Source organism: Leuciscus leuciscus, assembly GCF_965113295.1.
Source record: "Leuciscus leuciscus genome assembly, chromosome: 22".
Lineage (NCBI taxonomy): Eukaryota > Metazoa > Chordata > Actinopteri > Cypriniformes > Leuciscidae > Leuciscus > Leuciscus leuciscus.
In genome coordinates this window covers 14390669-14409358 of record NC_138746.1, presented here as the reverse complement: position 1 = coordinate 14409358, position 18690 = coordinate 14390669, and the positions used below count along the sequence as shown (strand labels likewise).

General features: G+C 37.6%; 1 protein-coding gene and 1 long non-coding RNA gene across 2 annotated transcripts; one reads left to right on the top strand and one right to left on the bottom strand.

Annotated features, from left to right (window-relative positions):
- Nucleotides 1-2465: 2465 nt before the first annotated feature.
- Nucleotides 2466-13586, top strand: rel (v-rel avian reticuloendotheliosis viral oncogene homolog). The gene is made up of 10 exons (XM_082154824.1): nucleotides 2466-2586; nucleotides 3304-3339; nucleotides 4204-4343; nucleotides 4460-4608; nucleotides 5357-5448; nucleotides 8963-9103; nucleotides 10672-10776; nucleotides 11180-11395; nucleotides 11875-12018; nucleotides 12112-13586. Exons 1-10 carry the CDS (start codon nucleotides 2580-2582, stop codon nucleotides 12888-12890), a joined length of 1809 nt encoding a protein of 602 aa, XP_082010950.1. The 5' UTR covers nucleotides 2466-2579; the 3' UTR covers nucleotides 12891-13586.
- On the bottom strand, nucleotides 13425-17184 carry LOC309487276. Its single transcript, XR_014201809.1, has 2 exons — nucleotides 16996-17184; nucleotides 13425-16915 (listed from the first exon to the last, which is right to left on the bottom strand). It is a non-coding gene; the product is annotated as an uncharacterized lncRNA (long non-coding RNA).
- Nucleotides 17185-18690: the final 1506 nt, after the last annotated feature.

Here is an 18690-nt window from a genome sequence, read left to right as displayed (position 1 = left end):
AAGCTATATCTCACGCTCCGCCGCCTTCAGGCGTTCAGAGCAGCTCTTTGTTTCGTTTGGTGGGCGCACCAAGGGTCTCGCCGCCTCGAAACACACCCTGTCCAGATGGATAGTTGACGCTATCGCAGCTGCTTACGCATCAAAAAACCTGCAGTGCCCTTTGGGCATTCGGGCACACTCCACCAGAGGCATGGCCTCATCGTGGGCGTGGTCCAGTGGGATTCCCATTCATGACATTTGTGCGGCGGCAGGCTGGGCCTCCCCCTCCACATTTGTTAGGTTTTACAACCTGGAAGTCCCCGCTTTGCAGGCCAAAGTGCTATCAGTCTAAGTCTCGCGTAAGCCAGCCCACTGTCTGTGCGCGGGCTATGTTGCGGATTTAGCTCTACTGGTTGAGCTACACTATGTGGGAAGTGTTAGTTGGACCGGCTGTGCCGCTCCCTGCCCCATATTATGTGCTTGTGTACTGTGGTATCTTGGCCGCCCAGCTCCGCTTCGCGTTCCCTGGGCCCCCCCCCATGGGATTCATTCAGGATGCTGGGCGCGCGCACGGCGTTGACATGGGTGTTCCCGCAGCGTAAGCTAGCTTACGCAATACGAGAGAACCTCTCGTAAGAGAACGTACTCGGTTACTAACGTAACCTCTGTTCTCTCTAGAGAGGGAACGAGTATTGCGTAACCCGCCGTGCTCTCGCCACGAGCTCATTTCGCTTCATGCGACAGAAACCAGTGAAGCAGCCTCTGTTCCTTGCTTATATACGCTAAGCCACACCCCTAATGACGGGCTGTGATTGGACGTGACGTCACGCGCAAGGCTCAGCCATAGGCTGCTGCAGTTGCCGCAGAGCAGCCAATGGGCACGCGATTCGCTTGCCCTAGGTCTGCAGGCTGCCGCACTGCGTTGACAAAGTTTTAAAAAAATTAAGGATAATTTTTGGCTTCAGTATCTCGAGAAAGGAGACTTTCCCGAAGCGTAAGCTAGCTTACGCAATACTCGTTCCCTCTCTAGAGAGAACAGAGGTTACGTTAGTAACCGAGTACGTTTTTGTGCCATCTAGTGGTTTAGAGGAAAATAAAATCAAAGTTGCCTTTAGCCCCATTGTACCCTATCTATTTTTAGTTGCTAATACTTTTCTATTTAATATGTAATCCAATAGTAATTATCTATTCAATTAGTCACTATTCATTCTTTAGTCGCTATCCCAATAGTCTGGTCTAGTCTTTAGAAGTCCATGTAAATATGTTTTGCCCTCGCAGTGAAAAAAATAGTTCCTCAATATAGTGATAAACTTTCATGGCCTTACAACTACTTTTGTTTGAGGGCCAGCCAAATTAGCAAACAGGCAGCATTATGCAAATGTAGGGTGACGCAGCTACATTACGGAAGTTAGGGCAGGACTACAGACAAGGGCTGCATCCGAAATCGCATACTTCCCTACTATAGGCAAAATACAGTTTTTGACTAAAGTATATGTCCGAGTTCACTGTACTCATAAAAGAGTAAAAATGACCTGGATGACCTACTTCCAGCAAGATACTGAAGTGCACACATAATGGACACTTTTCTATCCCACGAGGCCAACGATTTGGGAATGGCAGTGAAGCAACACAACTTGACACTTGTAGGTGACAACATGGCGAATATTGTACTTCCAGATTACATTCAAACTACACACATTTATATACTATAGAACATACTTTTTTAGCAGTTGCAAAGTAATTGCTTATTCAAAATAAGTACAAGAGAGTATGCGATGTGCCCTGGGAAGATTTCCCACTTTTTAATTTCGGCTCATTAGCAAGAATATTTTTCCATTTAGTCAGGTTCCAGAGCAAAATAAAAGAACGTTAATTCACTTTATAGGCCTAATGAGAGTTTGTGCCAATAGGCTAATATTTGAAAATAACAATAAAAATTGCAGAGAGTCAGAGACAGGTGCAGTTGTAAGCTAAACATGTTATTTGGTTAGCTATTTAACATTTTTAAATGGTCTACAGCAACCGTCAACAAACGAGTGCGGGCGGTGTGTTTGTTTTTTCATTTTATTCGTTGCAATTGTGCATAATTATATGCAACTAACCCTAGTAAGAACATGCTGTTAATTAATATTAGGCCTACTCTATACATAAATGTATAATTAAAGATTAATAAATAATAAATAGTTATTAGTAAAACTATTAAGCAATTAATGGCCTATCAGCAGAAGATATAAAATACAGAATACATAAATATAAAGGCAAAATGTGAAATTTGTTACTAACAATGGAATAAATAGTTGTCACTTTTGAAATAGTGAGTAATAGCAAAGGAATACGTACTAGCATCTAATAAATAGTTATCAATGGAATTGAAAATATAAAATCATTATTGTGTTGTAAATGATTACTAATAAGTTACAAACTATACAAATGTTAAACCGGCTTGCCATAGAGGGGCGTGTTTGCTCTGTGGGCGGGTGTATTGTATATAGTGGGGAATTCCCAGTCAGTACTCTTCTGTGTTGAAGTGTTACTGTATATCTGTTCAACACTTTAGAGCTCGGACGTAAGACAACCGAAGTCAAGGGTGTTCGCATAATATGGATGGTGAGTACCATTAAGTTAATCAAGTAACTGTCTTTTTTATTTCCCCTTTCTTGCTCTTTGCGGTTTAATTAAATTATGCTACCAATCTATATCTGTGTGATAGTCAAATCGGAACAGTCGAGTTGTTCAGGTAAATTAAAGATACTTAATCTGCTAACTCGTAATTTTATTATATAGAATCCGTCTCAATAAAAATGACTGTTTTCTTCTGTTGTCTTGAGTTGGTAAATCTTCACAATGTTCTTCTGTTGTCTTGAGTTGTTAAATCTTCACAATGTAATTTGTAATCTTTACAAGGTAACATGTTCCATGTTTTTTTTTAATCAAAATTATATTTAAGAAAACATACAGGTTTGTAGTTTTATATATTATAGGGAATGAAAAGCAGAGTTTTATTTTTGCAAGTGTACAATCACATAAAGCTCTTGCGAAAGAAAATTCTCATTACCTGAAAACTAAATTCTAAAGTTAAGTCTTTTAAACTTTATATAAATCTCATGTAAACTAAACAAATCAAATGAGTTATCAGTACATGAATATATGAGGGACAAAGTAACACCAGGAAATAAAAAAATGGGGAACTTTTAAAAGCAGTTTCAGCTCTTATTCTCATTTGAACAGTTGTTAATTCTTATTCAATGTAAAATGCATTGGAATATATGTTTAGCTGATTTTCTATATTGATTTATGTTCTTCTATCCATGCTTTCTTTTATAGTGCATACCCTCTCAATGCACAGGGATCCCAATCTAAGTAAGTAGCCTACATTATCAACATCTGTGCCAAGTGTGAAACACATTCTGTCGTTACTAGTAACATGTTTAGATTTAAGTTTAGGGTGGACCATAAACTCTGACTAATCACTGATCAAATATATTCAAACGTCACCCAGTTTCCCTTTGTAAAACCGATGTAATGTTCAGATTTCCTTACATTACTTCCTCTTTTGTGATAAAGATACGACTTCCTGTATGTGACAAATCTCATGAGCAGGCAGTAGTGAGTGACATCTGCTCACTACACTATATCATTGGATCCATTTCATCCACAATAACCATAGATTTGATATCTTCCCGAGCTTATTTTATTATATTGTTATATTACATTGTATACAGTGTAAGAATGCCTATGCGAATAGATCTGACCTATTTGTGTCGGTGTCAGAAGCAAGTGTGTTAAAAACAACCAAAGCTATATTGCATGTCAAATCCAGCTGTGTGTGCAGGTGTCTGACGAAGTTATGATTAGTATATATGCTTATTGGCATAATGGCACCTGGATGAGCTCGTAAAGGGTCTGTGCTGACAGGTGCAGAGAGCGGGAAATTATTTACCAGCAGGTTGCGAAGTTTGTGGTCAGATTATGGTCAGGTTCTGTGAAAGACACAAGATGTTGTTTCTGCAGGTGTTTTGAGCCCATGTCATGTTCTTATGCATCTTCAATGTTGCCATTTTAATAAGCAGTAGATATTTCTGCCTGACACATCTCCACCGGTGCCACAGAACTAATTAAAAATTGTAACATGCTTTTAGTTTGTAAAATCACTTTTGAATATTTAAATGAATGATATTCAGATCTCTGAGACTGACTGATGTCATTTTGCTGGTTTCTGTGCAGTGGGAGAGCCCTGTGCTCAGATCTTCGAGCAGCCAAAACAGAGAGGCATGCGCTTCAGGTACAAATGTGAGGGTCGATCAGCGGGCAGCATACCGGGAGAAAGAAGCTCTGACAATAACAGAACCTACCCAAGCATTCAGGTACCTGTTTTTTAAAAGCTTACACCACTGAAGAAAAAGTTCACTGTATAATTTAATTTAATTACTTACTAAGAGATTTTATAAATTGTGTCTCTCTTCCTTTCATTTTCTATTAGATACTAAATGTTAGCGGGAAAGGAAAAGTACGTGTTACGTTGGTAACCAAAAGCGAACCGTACAAACCCCATCCCCATGACCTAGTGGGTAAGGACTGTAAGGATGGTTACTACGAGGCAGAGTTTGGACCTGAACGTAGGGTCATCGCGTAAGTTGATACTTTTCATGTTAAAATTCCTAAATAATTTTGATGTCACTTAAAAAAAGAAGGTTAAAAACATTTTGATTTAGTGCTGTCAAATCGATTAATCGTAATTAATCGCATCTAACATAAAAGTTTGTGTTTATACCCACATATATGTATGCATAATGTATATACAGAAATATATGTATGTGTGTATATGAATATACACACAGACATACACACATACAGACACACACACATATATTATATAAAGACAAACTTTTATGTTAGATGCAATTAATCGCGATTAATCGATTTGACAGCTCTAGATTTAATATTATCTGCATGCTTTGCTCTAATCTCATTTGGTCCTGTTACTATTTTCCTCTTAATGAAATGAAACATCTCTGTGTCCCACATCAAAGCCATTCCAATGTGCTTTCCGTATTACTCCAGCCCACACACTACCACAGTTCTCTTCCGAAGGGCTGTCCATTCTTCTTCTTTTTTTTTTTTTTTTTAAAGAAGCATGTTGTTTCAGAGTAGGGAGCCATGCAGGGGATTCCCCCAGTATGAAAATGAGAGCCTTAGAGCTCCAGTCTGCCCTCAATTTTAAATAGTATGTCAGTATGGTTAGTTCTAACCTCACTCTTCCTGTAAGCTTTAGTCTTTGGGATCAGAGTTCAAGATGGACAATACATTTAACTAAACAAATCTGGGTGCTCAAAAGCAGACTACACAGTTTAACAGATTGTTTATTGTTTTTTCCTAGTTTCCAGAACCTGGGCATCCAGTGTGTGCGGAGAAGAGAAGTGAGAGATGCCATAATGCAGAGGTTTGCACGAGGAATCAACCCCTTCAATGGTGAGATCCAACACCATGTTTTCTCTCCAGGCCCAAATAGAGTCTGCATATGCAGAAAATTCCGCAAATTTTCCCTGAATTGGGGGAAATTCATAAAAAAATGCAGATTCCATCTGGGCCTTCTAATCACCCTTTTTATGTTAAAAAGTCTTATCATTATTACTGACCCTGTTTCTTTGGCTTTTACTCTCGTTATGAGACGAACAGTGATGGTCAACAACATCACGGTGTTAAAAACACAAATGCTCACACATTTCTCTCTTTCCTTCCTTCAATGCTGTATGACACAGACTAGCATCTGACAATGCAGGTAGAGTAGAAAAAGAATCACTTCTCTTTATTTAGTGAAGATGTTGCAAAACTGGCTGCGGTATTAAGCGGCACATGATCAGGGGGAACTTATTCAGATAGGGAGGAATGTCAAGAGGAACTGTAAACTATACGTTTTTGTGTAACAGACAACTTTGGATTACTCTGCCTCGAGTATGCAAACAGCCAAATACTTCAGGAATTCCATGCAAACTATTGTGTGGGAGGAAATTATGACAGGGTCGACATATTTAAAGCAACTTCTCTATGTAATTTTCTTTGGCACCATCAGCATTGTATTGTAGCTTTTGTGGTCACTGAAACATTTGAATTAAAAGTGTTTAGTATCTATAAAAGATCCCCTTCAAGGATTCAGAGCCCCCTTAAACCAATGGAAGTACATAGTAGTTGACCTAAAGAGTTGCTGTTGGAAATGCTTCAGTGTTCACTTGACTTGGTTGATTTGATTGTACTTTGAATTGCGGTTATGATGATATTCTTTTATATAGAAATTGACTCAACAATCATGTCGCGTTATTTAAGCAGTTGGTATAGAATCAATATGTAGTTTAATTCCACTGTCTACCCGAACAATATTTGAGAAATTCTGAAAGTGTTTGCAACAGGTCGTCACGTAGGGAATATCAGATTGTGACTTCGGATCTGTGTTTGCTTCCGCATGCATGCTCTCTGTGGTGACGGGCTGTTTGAGGCACTGCTCTCACTTCTGCTGTGATAACCAAATAAAGATCTCCTTCTTTGGCTGCATAACACTAACATTTCTCTGAAATTATGTTGATTAGTCATGGTGGCAGTCGAAGTGAGATTAGTTTTGATATTACTCTTGAAGTTTGGTCATGTGTTGAAGGGATGACCTGCTATAGTAATGACCTCATTTGCACTGACGTTATCCCACAATGATTTCAATGATGACGCATGCATATACAGTATATATTGTCATTCATTTCTATTGAGTAGGTAATAGGCTGTTTTTGCGGCGAGGTATTCATTTTGCGATTGGGGCTGTCACAAACATGAAAGTGTAGCTGATGATGAATTGTCATACCAGTAATTGAGATTAATGGTGTTATTGTTTCATTTTCTGCTTAATACTCATACACTGAAAAATCATTTGGTGAATGGTTTAATTTGAAACAGTTTTCACAGTAAATTTCACAAACAATCACAAAGAAACTGCAAGTAACACATTGAATTTAACTGTGAAATTTTGAAGTAGAAAGACTGAAATAGTATTTTCTTGTAAAACATACTCCAATAATCTGTTTTGTTTACAACTTTGAAAATGTAACAAGAAATAATTTATTCACATTGGACTTGAAATCATTCTTTAAAATATAATATTTCCTTATAGGCTTTAATGACTTATATGATATTTTCAAATGTACTAAAAATCAAGAAAATATTATTATATATGATATAAATATTTCTCCTTCCATTTATACTTTACCATTTTTATTCAGACAATATAATATAATGTTAAATAATATAATATAATACAATAATAATATGCCAATGTTGGTCCAAACTGTAACATCCCAAAATATTTGCCATTGAATCCAAAGCGCTACATGTTCACGTGAAAAACTTTATTTATTCTGTCGTTCGGTCTGAGCGTTCATTTATACGTGCGTTTAAACATTTTGACGTTTGCTTTACAATTCCCTTACTTGGTTGGTAATATGTGACTAGAATACAAAGATCACACTAATTCACAATTAGTTAAATTAGTAAGCATTTGTGTCATGTTGTGAGAAAAAAAAAAGTGAGTTTGCCTATAGCTGATTTTGCCATGATGTCACAGACGGTGGGCACAGGTTGTGAGAGATGAGTGTCAGGCTTGAGAATGGTGGTATACCCACAGAACGGAGAATCTTCACCTCCCTGCCCCCATTTCTCTTTCTCCAGCTCTCACCCTCTGCTTCACCTTCCACCAGCCCACGCAAACCTAATTCATCCCCCACCTGCAACTGCTGTCCACTCGTTCCTCTTGCTCTCTGACTCCACTGAACGCAGAACCAGAGGCGCACATATACGCAAATAAACATGACCAAACCACTGCTCGCAGTTGCCTTTCTCACACTCCACCTCTCGCTATCTTCCGCACCCACTCATCTCCTCCCACTTTATCTCTGTTCCTTCGCTACACATCTGGTCTGTTTTACATCTGGCTGCTGTGCTCCTCACTTGCTAGGCTTCCATCTCCATCTTTCTTTCCCACTTCTGGGCCTGTGGTGTGGATGGAGGTGTCTCTTCACGTCAGGGGGTCGTCCCCCTCACTACAGAGTCGTCACCGATACTCTGTCGCTCGAGCCTTTTCTAACCCGCTGCGATGTTTCCACCTGCTGTGACCTCAGAAGCTCGTCACGGCTGTGGGCGGGATAGCCGCGGGGTGAAAAGAGACAGACTCCTGAGAGTGAAGAGTGGGTGGAGATGCACACAGAGAAATGTCTACACATGCACTTGTGTGGGTGGTTGTGTGCTTATAGGGTGATGTGTCAGTGGCATTTCTGGTGGTGATGCTGCTGAAGAGCACTACATGCCGCTTGCTTTTCCGTTTACACTTTATATTAAGAAGCTTCGCGGGTGGTCCGAAGTGAACAACTAAATATAGAGGCTCTCGCAAGAGCGAGATGCAAAAAAGCAACATAAATAAATCAACTTTACTATGTTCAAATAATATATCATGCTTATTTATCAAAATCTGTGTTTTGTCTCTCCTGGTGCATGGATTATTATAAATTTGGATGTATTTTGCACAAATTACTACAAAATACTGTAAAAATGATAACACACTGTAATATATTATTTAGTTTATTTAAATCTTCTAACTGATGACAATGCAAAAAAAACACCATAATAATTATATAAATAAATGTAAATAAACCAATATTTATTTTGTCGCATTAAAGTTTTTGGTAATGAGGACTATGGTAAGCATGCTTTATTATCATGGAAAAAGAAAATTCTAAAAACATCACAAGTGTGTCAGCTAGTTTCAAACTAACTGACCTGGTTTTCATTCTCGTGCCGTTTTCTTCTCCCTCTTCCCCTCCTTTACCTCATTCACATGACTCTCTGAATATCTCCTGTTCAGTTTTGACACAAATTACACCTATGATTAATGTGTTTGATATGTTTGTTTTGCACACTCTGCAATTGTTGAAAGTTGGTTTTGTGTCCACAGTTTCCCGGGAACAGCTGCTACAGACTGAGGAGTATGATCTGAACGTGGTGCGTCTATGCTTCCAAATTTACCTGCAAGATGAGACCGGGATGTACAACACCATGCTGCCTCCCATCGTCTCCAACCCCATCTATGACAACAGTGAGTTAACATATAAGAAGCACACAGCATTAAATGTGAAGTGTGTTATTTCTGCATGGCAACAAACTTGGAAACTGTTTGTTTGACAACATAACTTTGACTCAGCCAGTGATGTGAATTTGGGGCGGGGAAACCTGTTTTTGTTCAGTGGAAGACCTGGGTTGTGTTTGATGCCATTTCCACTAAACACATAGAATTACACTTCACTAGGGATGAGGAAGTTGATCTTGAAATATTGATGTTGATTTCAATAACAATGTTGGATTGAGAAGAAGGAGGTTTTTATTTTCTGATGATCTTCATATGTATTTAGCTTATTATATATATTATTTTATATAATATTTTATTATTTATTTACAAAAAAATTTTTTTAACGATGTGGCAAAAAACTACTTTGTTAGCAAAGGTGTATGAGAAAAGCTATTTCATTTTAATATTTTATGTATATATTTAGTTTTTAGTTTGTTGATTTAAATAAATAAATAAAAAGATTTTTTTTTACAGTTATACAATAATGATAATATTTTTTTGTAATTAAAATTTCACTCCACTCGAAGCTAAATGTGACATTTATTATAAGCTAAAAGGTTTTTGTGGAGTTTTATATAAGTTTAAATTATGGAAGTTGTTAAATTATTGTTCTATATCATGTTCTATAATTAATCTAAATTCATTATAATTTAAAAACAAATGGGTCTATTTTGAAGCTTTGGATATTAATAATTACATTTTGTACAGAGAAAAGACAAAACCATTGCATTTAATATGGGTATTGGTTTTCAGTATCTGCTATATTAGCTATATTTTAGATTTAAAAGAAAGTGGTTTGGCGGAATAGTTTTGTGTCAGTTTTGACTTATTTACTGTTTGACGTGATGCAAGTTACTACTGTCACACAGAGCATGAAGATATAGCTGTGGCAATGCATTGCTCAGGTGACAGAGAGCTGTCAGTGGCCACATCCCTCACTGCAGGAAGTGAGCACGGTCCATTTCAACACTTCCTCACGTGATGGTTGTGTACAGGGCGAGCAAAACAGCAGTGCTTGCAGAGTGTTTTGTGCGGTTGTGCAATTCTAAATAAGTCAGAGTGGCTTGGTTAATGGGTTAAAACTCTTTCATCTGCTTGTAAAGGCTGATTCTCAAGTCGCTCATGTTGTTCTCATGACAATGCAGTCAAGTAGACTTATTTTTTGAAAAGCGTGCTAGAAAACATGTAGATGTTTCGAAAAAGCATTTTTTAGGTACGTTTGACCTGAAATATTTGATATATTTGCAGCCAGTGTTAATAAGGTTAGCTGTTAAATCTAACCATAAATATGAATTCAGCCACAGAAAAGAGGAAGTAATAAACAACCTCGCCCTCACTGTCTAAATCATGACAGGTTTGACTGCTTTTTTTAGCCTCTGCACATGTTTGCAAGTGTGGCTGTGCCTGAAGATACTAAGATAAAGTCAAAACATATGAGAGATAGTTTCCTATTGCTAATTGCAGTGCATGTCTGTGTTTCAAGATTGTTAAACGTGGTTTTCGAATCTTCATTCTCAGTGCCTCGTTCTTTTTTTCAGGGGCCCCGAACACGGCCGAACTGCGAATCTGCCGGGTCAACAAGAACAGTGGCAGTGTGAAGGGTGGCGATGAGATTTTCCTCCTCTGCGATAAAGTGCAGAAAGGTACAGGACCGTTTTAAATCTTTAGAACACTTCAAGGTGCTTTAAGCAATTTCAGCTAACACACGTCCTCTCCAAAACTTCACCCCTAAAGATATGTCAGCAAACCAAAACAGTCTGTTACAGAGATAGTGAGATATGTTGATATTTACATTTTATGCATGCTATTCCCTTTTAAAATGGCTTACAGCACCTTTATTAAAGAAAATGAAAAGCTTAAGTGGAGATCTGAAATTAATTTAGGTATTTATTAAGTCATTAATTCAAACAGTCTCATATGTCCTTTTCTCTTCATCATCCTTTTATTTATTTTATTGAAAATCATCTTTCCATTTCCATTGCCAGTTATTTTATGCCATTCTTTCGTTTAACCCATTTCTCACACCATAACATCACCTTATTCTAGATGACATTGAGGTGAGGTTCTTCACTCAGACCTGGGAGGCCAAAGGCGCTTTCTCTCAGGCAGACGTACACAGGCAAGTGGCCATAGTGTTCAAGACACCCGCCTACTGTGACACCACCATCACATCCCCGGTCACAGTGCGCATGCAGCTGCGTCGTCCCACAGACCAGGAGGTCAGTGAGCCCATGGAGTTCAGATTCCTGCCCGACGACAAAGGTAAAAACATCAGCCTACAGTTTCATGATTTTGGCCCATGTCTTCTTTGTTGTTACAAGTCATTTGTCAATGACAAATAAGAGTATCTGATAAAGTATTTTTAAATTCTGGTTTAAAGCACATGTGCCAACTTCCTTGTATTTATGTAGGTTTCATTTTGAAAAACTTTACTCCATTTTCAAGAAAGGTTTAAATCTTGGGGTAGTAAAAAATTATTTAAGTGTATTCCTTATTTTAAAAAAAGTTGTAAAAAATATTTTTAATGAAATATCTATTATTTAACAAATATCAAATTATTAATTATAAAATATATCACAAATGTTTGGACAGTTGCCCCACATGACATTTTACAACCTGAAGTAACCTTGCCTTGTCATAAATAGGTCATGATATAAAAAAAAATTCTGCATGTTGATTGCATCACATGATTTTGTTGGGTCGATTTGGCAGACAAAAAATTAGCATCATTTTTTTTTCAGATCCATATGGCTGTCAAGAGAAGAAACGTAAAATTGAAAGCCAGATGAAATCCTTCTCTAGCTTCTCTCAAGGAGCCATGAGCTTCATGAACAGACCAAAAGCTGTGCCTTCAGCCAACCTAATGAATCAGAGAATCAAAACCGGTAAGATGCATGTCACTTTCAGTGTAGTCCATACTAAATAATACATGAACATTTTTTAATAAATATTTAACACAACATACTCTATTTTTACAGAGCCACTAAATTATTATCGTCCTTCCAACCCTGGGGTGGTGCGCCCAAATCAGCAAGCCTATTATAACAAAGCCTCTTCGTCCTGCTCCATGATGCCACCTCTATCGGAAAACCCAACCACAGGAACGCTCAGTCAAGCATGGCCCAGTCAACTCAACAGCAACGGAGCTAGTAATGGGGTGGGCCTACAGCAGGTCAACCCAAGTTCCACTATGCCCACCACAGGGGAAAGTGGAAACAGCCTCCCTCTACTGACCTCTTTGGATCTGGAGATTCTTCAACCCAATGGCCCACCCAGCAGCCAGCCTCGACAGGACCAACCAAACCAGCAGGTCCAGCAATCCCAGCAGCCATCTCAAAGACAAGGACTGGAAGGAGCCCATACCTGGTTTAACTATGTCCCCCAACAGCCTCAAAGCACACAGAATGGAGCAACAGGCACCAGTGGGGCACTGGGAACGGGGTTCTCGTATGCAAGCAATATGTTAGATGAAGAGTTATTTCAAAACCTCATGGTCAACCACCACATGAAACAGGAAACTCAAGGGCAGAGCAACATGGCTGTGCTTGGGCCTGCGTGCACCTCGTCTTCAGACTGTGGGCAGTCCTTCACCGCCCTCCTGAACTGCCCCAACCCCAATGGAAGTACTCCGGAGACCATGAGACAGATGGAGGCCAGTGGGCCCAATCAGATGGTCTCGCAGATACCGTATCCTTCCAGCAGCATGGGGCAGGAGAGCCATCTTGAATCTTTTGCCTGGCCGTACTACCAAGAATAGATTTTAATTCCATAAGTGTTTGACATGTTTATGATTTTGTTTTTTAAACAAAGGCTCTGATTCATGTTCACTGAATGTATTTTTCTGAAGATCAGAAGAGTTCGTTGTCCTTGAAATACTGTAAGATGCTTCTGCCAATTTGGTAAAGCAGTGAGATTTGATTAAACATTTATGTATAACAGTCTGATGGTCATATTGGAAAAGTTTGGGACCATTTGTCCACAAACGCTTAAGTATGGCAGGGTAATTGTGTTCCTTACCGTGGGAACTAACAGGGAATTTTCCCTGGGTAATGGCTATGTCATTTTAAACATGCTTCTTATCCAAGGTTCTCAAATAGTTAAAACAAGGTCTTTCATTGGTAACTCGAAAGTGATATTATAGGTTTAGAAAACTACTACCAATGTCTCGTTATGTTTTTACTTTATTCATCACACACTTGTGCTAATTGTGAAATTTGCTTTTACATCACATTTTCTGTGGGTGAATTTTTGTATTTTTATAAAATTAAAGTTTATACTACTGAACATGTGATTTTGTTTATGTATTTGCTACATTCTGAGCTGAATTGTGGCTACATTACTGTTAAGTGGAGCAGACGCATGTTTGTTTTCATTCATACTAGCCATTTGATTGCATCATATGTTTCTGTTTCACATTCCAAAGTTCAGGTAAATAAAATAATAAACTCTCTAATTTGGGTCTACATATTTGTTTTCTTAGAGGGGCCTTTAGATACGAATATGTCCAGTCCAGCTTTCGTATTTCTCAATCTAAATTCTGAATCTTTCTAAATGAAGAGCTCTGTGACATGCAGTGGTGATGCAACTGACATAAGCTCCTAACAATGAGAATATTAAAACCAATAAAGCAGTCATTGTGTCATTCAAGAGGTTTCAACTCCCAACAGGGCTATATATAGTATATTATCTGCCAATATATCAGTTATCGGCTTTCAAATAAAATGAATAATTGGTTATCAGCCAAAATGTTCACATCGGTGCATCCCTAATAGAAACACATTATGTTGATGAGTTACTCAATTGATTTTGAAACTTGGGAATTTTTTACTTTTTTCCACAATTTGGAAATATGCTCTTTTACTTTTTGTTTCTCTTTTTATGTCATTTCAGTACTGTAGGATTACAAAATAATAATGATGGTTTTTATATTTTGCATACAGGTAGCCTATATTGGCATTGCATACAGGGCATGATTTGTAACCATAACCCGAACAACATCAGTAAAACAATACAAATTACTTAATTGGTAATAAATTGGAAATGAGCAACGGGGGTAAAATAAAAAAAATGACCACCACCTGACTTCCATTCAAACGTATTTGTTTCTGAAAGAAGTTTCTTATGATCAAAAACAGAGTAAAATCAGTCATATGAGAAATATAATTACTATTTAAAATAACTGTTTTCTATTTTAAATGTACTTTAAAATGTAATTTATTCCTGTTATGGCAAGTTGAATTTTCAGCATCATTACTCCAGTCTTCAGTGTTACATGATCCTTCAGAAACCATTCTAATATGCAAATTATCTGCTCAAGAAACATTTTTTTATCAATGTTGAAAACAGTAGTGCTGTTTAATATTTTGGTGGAACCCAAGTAGGGTAATAAAGTAACATCTGCTTTATAATTTGATTTAATTTGGAATGAATGTAGATTTAAAACCTTTTCACAAGATTTAAAATAAGTCTCTGATGTCCCCAGAGTGTGTATGTGAAGTTTTAGCTCAAAATACCCCACAGATAATTGTTAAAATTGTCGCCGTTTTTGTGTGTCCATGCAAATAAGGTGCTGTTCCTGGCACAGAGGGCGAAGCTTCAACAGCTTGTGTGTTAGCTTCTTCAATTACCTCACACAGACATGCACTGAAAATTTCAAAAACTTTTAGCCTTTTATGTTCAAACCGGAGCTGGACAAAAATGGAGAGACTAAAGAAGAAGTAACAACGTAGAATGTAGAATATAGATGTGGTTTTCTGAATGGTTTCTTGATGAAATGGTTCATCTGAATGGTTAGTTGATGAATTTATGTAGTTTATGTAGAATTTATGATGTGGAGTTAACTATCTTCTAGTCATTGATTAGCATATTCTGTCATGATAATCTATAAATCGCGTTCCCGGGGGTGGGTTTTATGTAAATTTTAGGGTTAGTGATGTCACTAACCCATGAAGAAGCTCATTATAGTCCCACACCAGCCGTTTGTTGTAGTCCTTAAAAATCGATTTCTGTAAAAGAAAATATCTCCCTTTGTTTTAAACTTAGAGCGTCATAACTTTGCAGATGCTGTTTATGCTCAAACAGCATCATTACACACTAACTAAAGTAATAATAAAAAAAAAAGTTAATTCAATCAACCACCCCTTTAATAAATGAATTGGTGCAAGATAAACTTAAGCTTCAAAGAAAAATGCTTTTGAATCTTGTACAAAAACAGGAACAATCGTAGGCCTAAAGTCATTCATTTTAGGTAAAAATGTATACGTCAATACATGGAGTTTATAATAATCGCATTCTATATTCCAATAATGCTCACAACATTTCTTGAAATTGTGTGGTTTATAGCCAGTATGAACAAGAGCTGCTTTCCCCATAGAGACGTCAACACCTGTGAATACAGGACACACTTGAAGACAGACTCATCTTATAGTCTTATCTGGAAGATAATACCGTTTAAAATTGCGGCTTCCTGTCTGTCTATCCGTAGCAAACCACAATGCAGCTCCTAAACAGAAACAATTCAGTCATATGCATGGAAAGCAAAAGCATTTTGGTAGGATTTTAATAAGTAAGTTGTCATTAGAAAATGTTTTCTGTTATGCATGTTATGAGGGCAAAGGTTAATGTCTCAATAGAGTTCCTTTGATCATATCAAAAACCTGATGTTGTCATAGCTACCATCATGAGGTAATAATCGCACAGATCTGAGGGGAAATACTTGAGCAGATGTCAGTGAATTAAATAAGTGACGTTTGTTTGTTCTACCTTCCTGGAACTGAAGAAGATGAAAATAATAACCACCAACATAATAACATCAACTGATATTTGCAAAGCATATCGATCAAAAACAAGAGGTTGGGTTGAAATGACCACAGTGATGCAGTTGCTGTATAATCCTAATATACTCCTACTTATGGCTAAAAGTGCTTTTGTGTTTAACATGGGTTAGATTTCTGGCTCCTGGCCAGAGCATATAAACCTTTGGCACAACAATATCATTATCTCGTTACCTGCATTCAACACTGAGCTGGAGTAAAAAGGGATTCCAAAGTTATTTGTCATTAGTGAGTCTACCTTAGAATCATGCATGTTCGGTCAGAGCATTTCTGCCCTGGAACAGAGCCAGGGCAAAACACAACAGAGCCAAACTTCTCAGTTCCAGTCAAGCTCCTCCCCCGTCCTCCGTCACGAACACACACACACACACACACACACACACACACAAACACACATATCATTGCGTGATGGGAAATGGATGACACGCCTCACAGAGCTGCCTTCTCTTGTGTGCTGCTCTCACCAGGAGAATGAGGAAGTTCTGAAGGAAAGATCACATTACAGTCTAATAATGTACTGGATGTTTATGAATGATGATTGAATGAAAGCTTCAGTGCCAAAGTTTGCTATCTGGCGCCGATGAGTGACAGTGATTTCTTTTCTGTAAAGATAGAGAAAAGGATTGATAATACAATTTCCCCCTGAAAAATACAAAAATATGGACTCATAGTAAAAACATGCCTCTTTCAAACTATTCTGATCTAAATGTCTAATAAAGGACACCAAGCAAAGCAACGTGTTCATTTGAATTCACTACCAAGAAAACCTACCTTATACATCTTCAAATTCAAGGGTACTCATTAAACATTTTGCTTGGAGAAAAAGAGGCATGTGTAACTATCCTGAAGGTCTGTCTAATTACATATTGCTTGTGTGTTTGACTGAAATGCTTACCTCATGCGCAGTGAGTGAATCTCAGATTTCAGCAGAGGGAAAATCCCTATAACCCTTCAGAGAGAACTGCATTAACACGGTGTGCTTGCAAATTATCTGCCTCAGATCTGAGCTGAATTTGATACTGAACTTACCACCATTCAATTCTTAAATTCCATCCATACTCAATGTATTTTCTTCACTTAATGCCACATCTCCACACTTGCTCTCATACACACTCGAACACTCACTCTGAATAAATAACAAAAACACATTGTACAGATTCCTACATATCATTACACACCTGACATATGTTGCGCTGTGTGCTTTTGTGAGAGCAATAGTTTGGCAGACCATTTTTCCCAAAGCAGCATATATTGTATTCAAGGATTACACTGTAAAACGTAACGTTTTACAATATAATTTAATAATTTAATAAGTTTATTAAGATAATATAATGATTTAATAAAAATAGATGTTGTAATCTACATTGCGTTATAAAATGATCGACAAAACAGTTTGTTTGTACATTAACAGCTGACAAAATTAAGCATTTTTTTTGTTTACTTAAATATTACGCAAAATATTTAATGAAATTAAATATTTGTAAAATATTTTAAATCTCTTTAATCTTAATAATAGTTCATTAGTTTAATAAGAAAAAACAATGGTGTACTAAAAAGTATTCTAGTGTAAGAAAATAATCAACAAAACATGATGAATAAGGATAAATGACAATGAATAATAATATTAATTTAATTAAATATTATGAAAACTATACTATGAAAGAAAAATTGTAATTTACTTAACATGTATTTATGTAATAATAGATATCAATATCCTAAGCCTTGTATTAAATGCTTTCATTATCCAGGGGTTTTATTCTTTTTCTATTTTACAATATGCCCCATCACAACCCTCTAGCTTGATCTGGCCACACTGAAATACCTGCTCATATTGGTCAAGCCGAACTGCGTCACAGCCCCACACAGCCCGTGGGTGGGGGAGTGTGACAGAGAGAGAGAAGGTGTTAACAGCTCGAAATGTCACCGTTTGCCCCGTACTTAACAAAGCCATACCCCCACTCCCACGCGAATATGTGACGTCTTCTATATGCTCTCGAGCTTCACCTGTCATTGGTGAACTCACAATTACATCATAAGACACCTTTCTAGCTGCGCTCATGACATATTTTGAGGGGGACCAGGGGCAGAGAGGCCTGACCACAAGAGTTAAACTACTTCTCATCGACTCGTACTGATAGTTTCAGCAGGTCACATGCTTTAGGTACTTCTGCTTTTCAGTAGAGCACACTGATAAAGAGGAACCGTGTTAAAAAAGAACAGCTTAGGGAACTTAGATATTCTCTATCTTTATACTGTTGATGCAAACACTAAAATAATGCTTTTATAAGGCACTATAAACACTGTATCTGTTTCGTGTAATGTAGGTACAATCTAGGTACCTAATCTAGGTAGGCTACACTCTCTTGGATACAAAAATAAACTTACAGAACTCCAGTAATGTTTTGATCTCGCGCTCAAACGCTTTAATTGTTGAGGTAGAGCAAAGACACACATATAGGAGCTTATCATTTGAGAACGAGCAGTGTGTTTGTGGTTATGTCCTTCACGGTGCTATCATCACGGAAAAAAGAAGTGGAAACGAAAATAAGACATTTCAAAACTGTCCGTGTGTTTGAGTGCAAAGGGTTGAGGATGACCTCTGTTGGTCGTGAGTTTACATCACATCTGATTTCTGCAATTCAACTCCGAGCTCGCATTATGATGCACCGGTGGTGCCGCCAACAGGCTGTATGCAATTTAGTATCCTTCAACTTTGAATCAAAA